Source organism: Silurus meridionalis, chromosome 2 (assembly GCF_014805685.1).
Source record: "Silurus meridionalis isolate SWU-2019-XX chromosome 2, ASM1480568v1, whole genome shotgun sequence".
In the NCBI taxonomy this organism is placed as follows: domain Eukaryota; kingdom Metazoa; phylum Chordata; class Actinopteri; order Siluriformes; family Siluridae; genus Silurus; species Silurus meridionalis.
This window is the reverse complement of record NC_060885.1, coordinates 5,421,132-5,436,326: the sequence shown is the minus strand read 5'-3', so window position 1 is coordinate 5,436,326 and position 15,195 is coordinate 5,421,132. Positions and strand designations below refer to the sequence as shown.

General features: G+C 39.5%; 1 protein-coding gene across 1 annotated transcript in view; it reads left to right on the top strand.

Moving 5' to 3' along the window:
* arhgap10 (Rho GTPase activating protein 10) overlaps positions 1-15,195 on the top strand; it is a 97,345-nt gene that overhangs the window by 68,574 nt on the left and 13,576 nt on the right. Inside the window, 3 exon segments of the mRNA XM_046869114.1 lie at positions 754-913; positions 5,828-5,960; positions 11,438-11,600. Of these exon segments, the coding sequence (XP_046725070.1) occupies positions 754-913; positions 5,828-5,960; positions 11,438-11,600 (456 nt within the window).

Sequence of the window (15,195 nt, the reverse complement as noted above, 5' to 3'; positions counted from 1 at the left end):
CCCGTCTCCATACCACCCTGTCCTCTACATCTGCCTCTTTCACACCAACTACCTGCATGTCTTCCCTCATCACATCCATAAACCTCCTCCTTGGTCTTCCTCTTTTTCTCCTTCCTGGTGGCTCCATCTTCAGCATTCTCCTACTGATATACCCCATGTCCCTCCTCTACACATGTCCAAACCATCTCAATCTCACCTCCCTCACCTTGTCACCAAAACATCCTACATGCGCTGTCCCTCTAATAAACTCATTTCTAATTGATATATATAAATAAATAAAATCATTGTGTTTTTCAGTTTACCTTTGTGTAGATGGTTTTATGTGTAACGCTGCAACGTACCTCTGTCACAGAAGACATTCTGTTTTGAATAAAATATCAAAAAGAATTAACTGGTTTTACCATTTGAAGGACATTTGAGGAACCTGTAGTGACCAGGACTACACACAAACTGCAGAATTAGTAAAATAACAGTAAATTACAGTTTGCAATCACAACTTCAACAGTCTGTTCCGATCTTAGAGTGACCAATTTGAAGCTAATTTGAGATTGTGTTTAATTAAAATTAAGACAATAGGCTTTTTGTGTGTTGAAATGTTGCCAAATGGGACCGAGTGCACGTTTAAAATGGGTTCAGAAACAGGAAGCTATTGAGCAATTTAATAGAATTTTAATCAAATCTAATACAAGTACAATAATCTTTGCAGTAATGACGACATATTAATGTCTCTTTCTTTTTCTTTGTCTCTCTCAGTGTGGCAGCCCACAATAAGCAGAACTTGATGACCGTAGCGAACCTGGGTGTGGTGTTCGGCCCCACCCTCATGCGACCTCAGGAGGAGACCGTGGCAGCCATCATGGACCTCAAGTTCCAGAACATTGTGGTGGAGATTCTCATCGAACAGCACGAAAAGGTGCCACTTCCCCTCTGCGTTACAGCAGGAGTCAGTGTGATGATTGAATGAATAAAATTATTCTGAATCTCATTATCAGGCTGATCTCAGGTAAGCTGGTGTCAAAGTTTAGTTCTCGGTTTAAGCGATGATTACAAAGAAAAGCCACCGCACTCGAAAATGAGGAGGAAATAGCAGCTTTTTGGATGTGGCTGTGAAAGAAAAAAAAAGCCAACACGAAGGATGGTCCCATGTTGTTCAGGGGGATGCTCGGGTGACGAGTTCATGAACACTAAGTGGAGCTCTGTATATCCATGCCGTGTTGAAACACGGATACCGAAACGGACACGGATTTTGCTTCCTGTGATGTGCGTGAACCTGAATGATGGGGTTTGAGATACCGAGTTATGAGTATGTTTTATTTTAGGGTTTGGGACTGAACGATTTACACGTATCGTGATTTATTTTTTATTTTTTTACTGTAGTGAAGTAATCATGACCACTGGGAACAAAAGCACTGGTGACACATGTACTTACCTCAATCACACTCCATTTCATCCGCCAGTGTTTCTCGCAAAGCAGAAGGCGCGTAAACGTTTACTGCATTGTTTCTCAGTAGATTACTTACGCTTGCAGACATCACACACACACACACACACACACACACACACACACACACACGCACGCACGCATCATTGTGTTTGATTTTTCCTTTTTATTTTTTTTTGCGTTGTAAAGTCGGAGAACTCGATTCAGGAGAATCCATCCTAAAACACTGATACTTTTATGACCAGTGTTGCATCAAGAAGATTAATTCTCACATTAAAATATCGATCATAGGTTTATTTACCTTCTGGTCATTCGATATTCATAAAAAAAAAAGAAAAAAAAAAAGCGAATTTGTGAAATGAAAAGGAGACGATTTTTTTTTTTTTTTTTTTATGATGTTTCTAATATTTCGGAACCAAACTACAGAAATACAAGTAATTTTCCTGTTTCTCCCTAAAAGCACAGAAAAGAAACTCAAAGCGAATCTAAAGATAAAAAATGCTTGATTACCGCAGAAGCAGCAGATCAGCAGATCAGAAGTGGGTGGAGCTTAAACAGTCTATTGAGATAGTAGCGCTACCTAATATGCGTAATTTCCTTTTTATTAGGTTTTAGCTATTTTACATTGATTTTTACCATATCGATAGCTACAATATTGAACCAAAATTTTACTTTTCAATTTGTCCTGCTTTTTTTGTTTTGTTTGTTTTTTATGTTAATAATAGAATTTTAATTGGATAGAAATTATAGGTTTGTGCACGTTGCCTTCATTTGTTTTTTGTTTTGGAAAAGAAAAAGGAATAAATTAAATCAAAACCTTTTTTTTTTCCTCAAAATACAAAATACAGTAATCCCCCGTTTATCGCGGTGGTTACGTTCCAAAACCGCCATAAACGAATGCCAAAAACGATATTTTATGTATACGGTACTGTACTGTATTAACATTTTACTTCATTTTATAATTAATAATTATATTTTTATTAATAAATGTCATTATTTCAACATTATTTCAACAAAACTCTGCTATCCGCGAGAGACCGGGAAAATCAGAGAAACAAATTAGTTATGTGGCAAATGCAATTCCGCAATAAACCGGGGCATGAGATTCGAACCACGGTAAAGCGGTGGATTACTGTATTTCAAATACACTTCATTTATGGTTTCTGGCCATCTTTTTTTTTCGTGTGAGTCATGCAGTTTTGTGGTACTCTTTCACGGCTCTGATGTAAAATAACTGATCAACCATCAGCGCAAAATCCATCGGCGGCTTCATCCAACATTCTGGTGTTGCTTCGAGAAGTTCAAATGCATCACTAAGAGCTTTTCAAAAGCAACTAGACAGTGACAGGAAATGAGAGTCTATCACATGCCCTCTACTTACAGTGTTACGCTACGCATTAAATCTTAGGACACTCGTTGCAGAACATCTCTGCCCCACTTTTCCCTGCATTGCTTTGCCTCGCCTTGTTCAGCTTGATCTCTGAATGTGTTGCTCTGGTTTGTATCATATTATTTATCATTTGTGCAAATGGCTCTATGAGCCATAATCCAAAAGTATTGGAACACCAGACTTTTCCAGCCATTCATATGTCTCTGGATGCAGTAGCATAACACTTTCACTTGAACTAGGTGATCCAAACCTGTTCCAGCATGACAATGCCCCTGTGCACAAAGCCAGCTCGGCAGACATTCTTATCCAGAACGAATTAGGGAATTGCTCAAGGACCCCAGCAGCGGCAGCTTGGTGGTGTTGAACTCATGATCTGATCTGAAGTCCAACATCTTATATACTGAGCTACCAACACTGGTCTTGAGTTAAACAATCTTGTGGCTGAATCTCACACAACTCTCCACTGCCATGTCAGGAGTGATATCCAGTAGTCATAGAAAAGATGTTACCTCTTTTCAGAAGGACCTGTATCAAGCAAAGAAAACAACGTAGGAGATTGCTTAAACTATGATAATTGGTCTAAGAAATGTCCGACGCATTAGCATCAGCATTTCCACACACAATACCAAGGGAATTCAAGAGATTGGGTGTAAACAGCTGTGTAACCTGAGGAGAACCACATCAGTAAAGAAAATTGGGGGGAAAAGCCTTTAGTTTGGTGGGGAGAAAGATTGGACTCTGTAGCAACAGAAATAGTTCTTTATAAAGTAAAGGGTGCATCGGGGTATGAGGAGGAGAGGCGAATGAGATGATGCATCATCCCTAGTGTCTGTTGTACAAGGGGATTGTGGGGGTAGCGTTATGATCTGAGGTTGCTTCATGTGGTCAGGTCTTGTTCTAGCAACGCTATGTTTCCCAAAAATTAGGATAGCTGACTAGCTAAATATACTGAATAACCAGGTTTTTTTTTTCCTGATGGCATTTTTGCAAGATGACAATGCCAGGATTATTCGGGGTCAAATGGTGACTTGGCACATGAGACTATTTCCACACATAGATTGGGTACAACAGAGTCCAGACCTTGACCTTAGTGTGAATCTCCCATCATCGATACCAGACCTTGGTGAAAAATTTTACTCTGGATGGAAATTAATGGAAACACTTTCACCACTATGCAAATCCTGTTTATTAGTAAACCAGGTATCAATTAACTATTTGAATTTGATTGGCTATTTCATTTCATGACACAACATTTCTGTCCTCTCCCGTGTTTAATCCTGTCACAGGGAAAGTGTACAGGGGAAGTGCTACAGCGCTAAATTTCACACTTCTTCTCAGGTTGATTATTCATAACTTAAGCAATTTTTTTTTTTTTGTGGTTGTTCATCACTCATTACACAAGCAGCGGTGAAATGTCAAGCAAAGTAAACAGCACCTCGCCTGCAGATGATCACTCCGGAGTGTGCACTTCAGTTTTTTATGTATTTTTTCCTCTAGTCAAATTCGGAGCGAGCGCGGCGTCGAGGCGGCAACTGCACAGGCGAGTAGATATGCACCGCTCTCTCAGGCTACAGCTTGCCAGACTGCTGATGGCCCAAGATGCTCTGAGCAGACAGTGTTTTGCATTCATGTCCATCTGTAGGCAAGCAGAGACAGAAAGAGAGAGCGAATGAGAGAGAGCAGGAGAGAGAGAGAGAGAGAAAAAAGAGTGTGGCTGGGGAGTGAAGGAGCTTCGAGAGAAAGAGTGCCGAAAGAGAAGTTTCGAACTGACACCTAGTGCATGGGAGAGAAAGAAGCGAGGCTATAGAACGATAAGGAAGGAAGGAAGGAAAGGAGGAAGGCAGCCTGGGAAAAAGGTTCAGAGGATGTAGAGGGAGATGAGAACAGGGGCTCAGAGTGACAGGAGGGAGCGAGTAGGCATGCTGTCGTCTGAAGCCTCTCCTCACTGGTATCAGATTGCAGATCCCTTCTACCGCTGCTCTGATTTCTCGTCTCGTCTCGTTCCTACGGAAACTTCCAGACTTCACTGACTTTTGGCCTTTTTTTTTTTTATTCCATTTCTGAAGTTCTCCAACGTTTGGGCATCCCTTAGACTTGTAGGAACTGGTCTACACCCGGTTTGTTTAGATGTTTCACATTATTTTTCCGGCTTGATCTTTTTCTACGAGTTTTTACAAGGAAATGAATGAAAGGTGATTTATACTTCCCATGTCGCATGTACATTACAGCGCAGTGAAATTCTTTCTTCGCATAGGAAGCTGGTGTCAGCCATGATACAGCACCCCTGGAAAACAGAGGGTTAAGGGCCTCACTCAAGGGCCCCAAGAGTGCCAGATCGGCGATACCGGGGCTCAAACCCCTCACCTTCTGATCAGTAACCCAGAGCTACCACCTTCTCCACTTCCCTGAATGAAGTTTATATGAAAGTGTGGCACATTATATTGGGATAAATATGAAGCTTTCCTTGGCTAAAAATTGAATCTTTTAAAAAGCAATACTTCTAAAAACGTCAAAATTATTTGGTTATTAAATAACTGTTTTAAACTTTAACTTTTAAATTGAGTAGATTTAAATCCACTATTTAAATACAACATCAAAGTGACATCAAAGTGAGGCATTAGTCAAATTTATGGTCGAGTTTTTATTTAATTTTTTTTTTTTTTATTTAAACAACATATTATCCTAGTTACATTCGTTTCAGTTCCAGTTTGTAATATTACAACATGTAGAAAAGTTTAAGGGGGGGATGTGAATACTTATGCAAGCTGCTGTGAATATTCACACTAATCATATTTGGATGCACAAGGCGAAACCACTAGTACTTTAATGTATGTTATACCATACGAGAGAAGACACACACACACACACACACACACACACACACACACACACACCTATGCATCGATACACACTGTTCTGACTCATTGTTTGTTCACACTTCTCTTTTACCCTCACAACTCTAACCATTTTGCCTCTTTTTTATTTTTTTTTTTAAGATATTTGGAGATGCTCCGAGCGCTTGTCCATCCTCGACTCTCTCTCCGTTTACCGCTCCAACACGCCAGTCTAAGAAGCAGGCACGCCAGAGCCGCCCGCTGGCTGTGTACAACCCCCTGGACATCAACTCAGGTACGAGAGGCTGAACACTCATCCATGGGAAGCAGGAACGAGTGAGATTCACAAATAATTCATCATTGCTTGACAGTCAATTGTGTTGCTGTTTAACCCTGAGGCTTCGGGGGGATTCGTGAAGGCTTATGTGGTCCGCAGGTGGCGCTAAACACACACAAGAAGCTGTCATGAAATATTGGAAACTGCATGATTGGCAACCCCAACTCAAGAACAGAGAAGCTTGGTTTAGTTTTTTTAGTAACTGAGCTGTTAGTAATGTTGTAAGGTACGTTTTTAAGGTTAATTAATTTAATAAAAAAGTGAAATTAGTATGGTGAGTTAGTAGGATTCAAACTGTACCATGATAAATAAATACATTAAAGAGGTTATTCATGTGTGTAAGTTAGTAAAACAATAAATAAAGATGGTTCCACATTACAAGCCTAAAGATATATCAAGTTACTGAGCAACTGAAGAACTTTCAGGATGGATTTGGACTGTAATTAAGATCAGATTGTGGTGAGAGTAGTGAGCAGGTTTAGAAGAGCCTGGAGAGGTGGTGGTACACGCTGGAGAGAAGAGGAATGAAAGTCAGTAGGAGTAAGACAGAGTAAATGTGTGTGAATGAGATGGAGGGCAGTGAAGTGGCGCGGTTACAGGGAGAAGAGGTGGAAAAGGTGGAGGAGTTCAGGTACCTGGGGTCAACAGTGCAAAGTAATGGAGAGTGTGTTAGAGAATTGAAGAAAAGAGTGCAGGCAGGTTGGAGTGGGTGGAGAAGAGTGATAGCAGGAGTGATTTGGGATAGAAGAGTATCTGTGAGAGTGAAAGGGAAAGTTTATAGGACTGTGGTGAGACCTGAGATGTTGTATGGTTTAGAGACAGTGGCATTGAGTGAAAGACAGGAGGTGGAGCTGGAGGTAGCAGAGCTGAAGATGTTGAGGTTTTCGTTGGGAGTGATGACGATGACCAGGATTAGAAACGAGTTTATAAGAGAGACAGCACATGTAGGCGTTTTGGATACAAGGTGAGGGAGGTGAGATTGAAATGGTTTGGACATGTGCAGAGGAGGGACATGGGGTATATCAGTAGGAGAATGCTGAGGATGGAGCCACCAGGAAGGAGGAAAAGAGGAAGACCAAGGAGGAGGTTTATGGATGCGGGAGGGAAGACATGCAGGTAGTTGGTGTGAAAGAGGCAGATGTAGAGGACGGGGGTATGGAGACGGATGATCCGCTGTGGCGACCACATTCATAAAACTATAATGAACAGACATTCGCTGCCACCCAGATAAGGATGAGGTTCATTTGGTTTCTCTCATGGTTTTACTCCTAATGGCATCTCAGGGAGTTTTCCTTTACCATATTCGCCACTGGATTACTCACTAGGTGTAAAATTATGAGAAAAAAACTTTTTATACATTTTAATATTATAACCTCTTTCTGTCTGTAGATCTGCTTTGGGACAATGTTCATTATTAGACACGTTATACAAATAAAACAGAATTAAATTCAATTTAGGGTTAAACAGAAAGGTAAGTTATTAAAGTATAGTCAATAAAATAAAATGAAATCTTTGAATTTTATGATTTTACAAATCAAGACATCATCATTCGGTCTTTATAAGGTCAGAGATGTACGTCAATTCAACCTCAGATGAATATTACAGTTACAATACATTACAATTTACACTTAGAATGATTCAATAGCTTGTAGAACCACTTTTAGCAGCAATAACTTGAAGCATTTATATTCTGTATGACTTTCTCACATCGTTTTGGAGGAATTTCGACTCTTTTTTACAATGTTGCATTATGAGAAATGTGCAAATACTTTTTTTCGTTCCACACTACTGTACAATAGGTAGTAAGGTATTAGGGTAAAGTATGTTATTATGATCGGTTAGTAATGTAAAGTGCAGTATAGAGTACGGTAAGTTAGTAATGGAGATTAAATGTTGTCTAGTTGATTAGCAGTACTTTAGTAGTACTGTAGTAGTAGGTCAAGTTAGTGAGATTCGTTATCTAGAAAAGTACAAATGGTATTAAGTTGTACAGATGCTTTAGGATCTGGATCCCATCTGGATATTTAGTTCTGGACTCGAGTGACCACTGTGTTCTCATTTTATCTAAAGACCCACACCAGGAAAGAAAATGCAGCAGTGTTCAAGACACCCAGACTAAACAGTGCATAATACAAAGGCAGCCTAAACCACACATTAAACCTCACACTAAATCTCACTATTTGGCTGAGACTCTTGGCCAGGAAGAATGATGGTGAGATTTTTGTGAAGCTCCTGGCCAGGTTAGTGTGTAGGCTGTACGTCTCTGTCGCAAAAAAGCCTCAGCCAGCACTGTGTTGAAAGTGCTGTTCCATCGGAAAGTAGGCCAAATGCACATAGCAGATTCCCTTTAAATCCTGAGACACGAACCTTCCAAGAGAGTGTCTATAATAACCTTGATCCTCACCACTACTGGGTATGACTGCAGTGAAATATACAGTCATGAATCATAATCTGTCATCACAGTGACCTCTGACCATAAACATGCAGTCAGAAGTGTGTGATCTCTGAAGTTTCCTAGCTGCACTTTGGAAAAGACTCGGCATCGGAAAAAAAATCATATTCAGTTTCTGAATTTTGAAGAGTAAAGTACAGTAGAAATCCAATCCCTTGCCAAAGATGGAAAAAGATGTATATAGATACTTACGGTTTTTATTAGGTAAATATTGAAAACCACAACATCTGTATTTTTTATTTTTTCTTCCCCTCCCCCCCACAAGCTTTTTCCATGCTCACACTTCGGCTTCTTCCAGGCTAAAACAGATTCTGACATTTTATAAATCCTTTGATTATTTTATTGGCTCCGGTTCAGATTTCGGTTTCGCTTCTGCCATCATTTTAGCTTCAGCCACTGCTGGGGAAGAAACCATGATTACACAACATCATTTAAATTTTGTTTGTCTGATGTGGATGTACATTCGCTCAGTACTTAACACTTAAGTTACATTAATCTTGTACAGTACCGATTCTATTGGGGGGTTGGGGGGGGTGTCGTAAAAAAAAAAAAAAACGCTGTTAAACGTTTCCACACGTGTCTGACTGAAGGTAGAGACAGACCTGAAAATTCTGATATAGTCACACAGCTTCTGTAATTGTTAACTAAACAGATTGTTGAAATTTAGCATTTTTACTTGAGGGGAAAAAATGCGGTTATCAAACAAGGTTACACAGTAAAGGTGTAGGATTTACAGATTATATACACTATATTGGTAAAAGTTTGTGGACACCTGGTCATGAGTACGGCATGTGCTTTTTCAGTGTCGCATACCGCATTTTATCCCAATTTGCTCTTATAATTCCCTCCACTTTTCTGGGAAGATGTTCCACCAGATTTTGGAGTGAGCTTGTGAACATTTGGGTGTAGTAAAGTCAGCATTCCAAGTCATTCCAGAAGATGTTCAGTAAGGTTAAGATCAGAGCTCTATAGTAGGAGATCTTCCTCTCTATACCATGTAAATCATATCTTCATGGAGCTGGTTTTGTGCATGCCTGCATTGCTGGAAGATGTTTGGGTTTCTAGGTTCTAAATTATAGAATTGAATCGCCGACTGCACCCAAGGCCTCCTCACCTCACCTCCAAAATCTAGTGGATCATCTTTCAAGAAAAGGTTATTATGCAGCATTTTGGAACCAAATATGGTATCAAAAAATAAGAGCATATAAACCTTATGGTCAGGTGTCCACATACATTTGTCCTTATAATGTTTCATTATTTATTCATTCATTTATAGAGTTTTTCCTCATAACATTTCCTTCTTCTTTTTTTTTTTTGCAAGAGCTATAAGGAATGACATAACCCTAAAAAGTTGCACAACCCAAACTGGGAGGTTGTTTGAGTGACTCTTTTAAATCATCCATCATTTCGTGATTGCCGGACGCAATTAGAAATTCTCCAGACACCCGACTAAATACAGCGTTTAGCGATGGTCCGAGATGTTTTCCTCCGTGAAACGCCTACAAAATCAGTGATGTCTATCTGAATGAGACTGAAATCTGTCAGACCACCCTGAAAAAAAAAACACCACCACAGCAGCAGGTATTTTGGTCCGGAATTTCCCAATGATGGAATGCGATTTTTCTGATAAAAGCAGATCTCAGAGTATCACCTGTAAGGCTCTGGCATGGAGAAGCTGGTGTTGGATCTATGATGATCTCAGATGTTGAGCTATTTTATGAGTTGCTCAGCAGCTCCTGGTTCTATAATGTCAACTGACTGTCTAAGACTGTAGAAAGAACATTACTCATAATCACACGTTCTAGTGCTCATGGTAGTTCTCACTCTCCGGTGTTTTGTATTGTTTTTAAGATTTATAATCACACTTTGTTCCCTGTTGAGTCTGGTTCCTCTCAAGGTTTCTTCCTCATAACATCTAAGGGAGTTTTGCCTGCCACAGTCTCCATGGCTGCTCATCAGGGATAAATACACATCATTCACTTATATTAACATTTTTGGTTCTATAATTCTTACGTTCTGTAAAGCTGCTTTGAGACAATGTCCATTGTAAAATGATCTATAGAAAAAGTGATGGGATTAGCCTCAAGTTTGATTTCTGATATTTAGATCGGATCTGTGAATGTAGATAGTTCACATGTATGTATGTCTGTCATCTCACTGCACCTGCTCCCTCACACACTGAGGAAGTTCCTTTCTGATGTTTTTGACACCAAATGACATTGAATTTCTGATCTCAGACACGTCACATGACCAAACAGCAGCTACGTGTACAGTATGTAGGATGACCTCTGGGGATGAAAAAATATTTAAAAAATCGTACAAATGAAAGTTATATACAGTAGACAGATCTTCAACCGCGAGCTGTTTTGTGGGCGGCGGTTTTGCTAATACACAGCGACTCGTATCACACGTGTCGATCGCGAGCTTCCTGAAAACATCGGAGGTGATAACGTATGATGTGGCTGAGACGTGCGAGGATGCAAATGAGAATACGCAGAAACTGGGTCTGAAAAATGAATAATGATTTTGGGGGAAACCAACAGGGACAAATCTCGAATGTGAAAACACACACACACACACACACACACACACACACACACACACACTTTCACAGCTCGAGCTTTGCAGCTGAGCTCTAAGTGCAGCTGGAGGATGGTTATGTCATACTTTAGAGATCTTTCTGCACCATTTGAGCTTAAATGAGACCAGTCATGCAAGTCGTGCTAATTTCTGAATCTTTTGTTCAATCTTAAAGCAGGTGTGTGTGTGTGTGTGTGTGTGTGTGTGTGTGTGTGTGTGTGTGTGTGTGTGTGTGTGTGGAATAGTTTGTACTCTTTACTGTATTTTAATCACGTGTGCCCTTGTCCCACCTTTAGGGCATTTTGTTAATCATTATCTTCTCATATTGTATTCATTAAAGTCATGATTAAACTTAAAAAAAAAAAAGCTCATGCTCTGTCTCTCCACCCCATCTCCTGTGCAGTGGCTCCATCCTCTGAGGACGTCTCCCTGACCCCTGACGAAGCCTCTCTGGGCAGTAATGAGTCCGTATCCTCGCAGTCGTCTACGGCGTCGACCTCAGAAACCCCGCCGGAGAAGACCAAGAATCCCCATAGCAACACCGCGGCCGTCCCACAGAACTCTGGGTACGTAAGTGACTGAAGTCCAGTTTATCGGGCGTTCTCCAACACTGCGATCTCCACGGACTCTTAAACAATTATCTGTAAAAAAATAAATAAATAAATAAATAATGTGTGGTTTACTGTTATTTAGCCATAAAAAAAATATATATATAAATATATAAATATATATATATATATATATATATATATATATATATATATATATATATATATATATATATATATATATATTAGGCCACTGTTGCTATGGTTACATTTCTTCGGTCCATTTTTCCCTACGCCACGCATTATAGCAGTACAAGGTCAATGATTGCCGATACGTTTTTTGTGGTAAAGTGTGTGTGTGTGTGTGTGTGAATTTTTAATGAGCACTATTTGTCGAGGGTACTCGTATACCTGTAGTTTTTGTTTGTTTTTCTTTTTTGGGATGTGTCACACTCACCTCTCACACCGGCTTTATGAATAATGAAGCTGTTTTCATTCCAACGTCCAATAAGTTCAGGAGCCGAGGATTTCGTTGGGTTGCTGTTTTTTTTTTTTTTTTTTTTTTTTTTTTGTTTTTTTTTGTTTAGTAGGAATTTTTTTTTTACTTTCTAAAGTTCTCTGTCTGTCTGTTTTGGAGCGCCTCTGTGCTAGGGGCAGCTGGCCAGACCTGAATGCTGATGTAGAAAGTTACACTGTTGGGTTATGCAGGTGAATTCTGAACGCTGCTTTCTTTGCCGTACCGCCAAGGATCTTATTTTTCCTGCCTTTTTTTACCCTCTCACATTTTTTCAGCATCCTTGTTATTCCGCCCCCCCTTTTTCTCTTGCTTGCTGATTGGTCAGCAAAAGGTACAGAAAGGGTTACATGATGATTCTCAAATGAGCGGAAGATTGCAGTCAAATGTAGTTTAGTGATATTAGACTGGCCGTAGTTGGTCAGGAACATTGCAGTGGTAGTCATTAATAGACACATGGCAATATTTGGCCTATAATTATTCAGATAAGGAAGCGAAGGCAGTCAAAAGCAGTCACATGATAATATACTGGTGTACAAGATCATCAAAAGCAGGACATTCACATAAATATTGGCCTCTGTTAAGTCACATAGAGTAAATGCGTAGTCAAAACAGTCCCATAATAATGTACAGGTGTCAGAGGTTGTCAGACATGGTCACATGACCATTTAGATTAGATTAGGTTCAACTTTATTGTCGTTCTTCGAAGGATAAACGCAATGAAATGCATAGGATTTTCGCCAAATCAAAAAAAAGTCATACATTTTAGGCCTTACAAAGTCTTCAATTCAGTGTCCTAGGTTTTAAATCATTTTAAACAGGTCTTAAATTTCGATGTCCATGAAAGCGGTTCTTTTTTTCGCTGGTACAAATATAATTTGCTGCAAACGAAACCAACATGCAACAGCCAATGAGCTTTCAGTTACTGACGCAAATCCCTCTCAGATTGTAACGTAAAACGTTTATTTTTCAGCTCTGCAAGTGCACGTTTAGCGATACTTGGTTTGAAAAAAACTAAATGAAATCAGGGCTCGGTTAAGTTCAGTCGCTCACAGTGTATTTGTGTGTTTGTAATATTGTGATATACGTCTTATACTTTAAAACTTGATGGTCATAAAAAGCTCTAAAAATTCTTACATTTCGCTTCATGAAACCTCTGGAAACCCTGAATGCAGTGTACATACTGACCTAATATTGGATGTATAAAGTCAGGTTATAATATATTGTCAAATAATTGGTCAGATAATCAAAATTTAAGGTCAAATTAAAAAAGAAAACGGTCACATGACAACATTCTGGTTTTTGATTAGTCAGATACGAATATGTATAATGTTGTGTAGTCTAAAGTAGTTATGTTTTAATATACAGATGTCTGAGTTGGTCAAAATTTAGATGATTATATTATTTTGACCTTGAGATGGTGGTCAAAAGCAGTCACTTGAATGGAACTTCTGATTATTCAGGTATAAAAAAAAGCAGCAGACCCAATATTTCGGGAATGTTGAACAGGAAGTAGATTATTTCTCTGAACACAATAATGTATAAAGTCATAATATATTGGCCTCTAAATGGTCAGATAATCAAAAGCAGACACATGACAACATTCTGGTCACTGGTCGGTCAGATACAAAGATGTATAACATTGTGTAGTCCAATGTTTAGTCTAATGTCTAATCTAAAAAGCACATGATAATATACAGATGTCTGAGATTGTCAAAGTCACATGTTTTTATATATATATATATATATATATATATATATATATATATATATATATATATATTGACCTGGTCAGATAATGCTAAATGGTCAAATGGCCATTACATGATTGGAATTCTGGCCTCTGATTGGTCAGATTGTAGAACAGGAAGTAGATTCTCTCAACACAAAGCTGTATAAAGACAATCAATATCGGTGGTCAAAAAGCAGACAACATTCTGGTCAGATACAAAGACGTATAACTTTGTGTGGTCTAGAGCAGTCACATGATAATATACAGATGTCCGAGATGGTAAAAAGTCACGACCTTGATAATGCTCAGATAATGCTAAATAATCAAAAGCAGTCACTTGATTGGAACGTTGGCGTCTGATTGGTGAAGTTCAGAAAAACTGTAGACTCAATATTCTGGGAATGATGAACAGGAAGATTATTTCTCCGAACACAGCAGGAGAAGTTCTGTGGTCAGTAGTTGACCCTTGCTGATTAGAATCGCTGATTAATTCCTTCCATTGTGATTTAAACCTCTTCTGCAGCTGAACGGCTTTCTCCACTTGACTCGTCTCCCTCTGCCTCACGTGTAAAAGGTCAGAATCCTGATTAGCACTGTGGTTTGGTATAGCAATTGAACAATCCCTTGCGTCTCTTGTGTGGTAACCGTAGTAACAACAAAGTAAGAGAAACGTCCGGTGAGGATTTTGCAGATATTATGGAAACCAATGATGAACATGGGAGATTTTTTTGAGGTCACAGAACTTCCATATTTTAATAATTATTATTATTATTAATATTATTATTATTACAGTCCCAGGATAATGGATTCTGGATCCAGAACAGTTTTCCGTGTTGTGGTGGAAAGAAAGTGCGATTAGTGCCTCCCCCGTTTACACGCTGGTCCTTCGGTCTCACCCCCACTCGTTCATCCTCACACTTTCTCACTTCTTCTCACTCTCTCACTCCTCAGCTGTTACACAAACACACACACACACACACACACACACACTCATGCTTCAGTCTGTCACTGACTCACTCTCTCCATCTCTCTCTCTGTCCCCCAAACAACAACATTCCAGTCTGCATACAGGCGTCTGTATTCTTATTTCCAGTCCCTGTCCTCCTCTCTATCATTTTCTTTCTCTCTCTCTCTCTCTCTCTCTCTCTCTCTCTCTCTCTCTCTCTCTCTCTCTCTCCTTCGCTCTCGAACTCCCTCGGTCTTCTGTATCCCTCGCTCGTTTTCTCTCGTTCTCTGTGCGTCATTTGTCACTTGGCCTAGAGTCATGATCACAGACGGGGCTTTGCTTATGTAACACTGCTTCTCCCTCTTTCTCTCACACACACACTCATACACACTCACTCATACCCTCACACACACTCCATCTT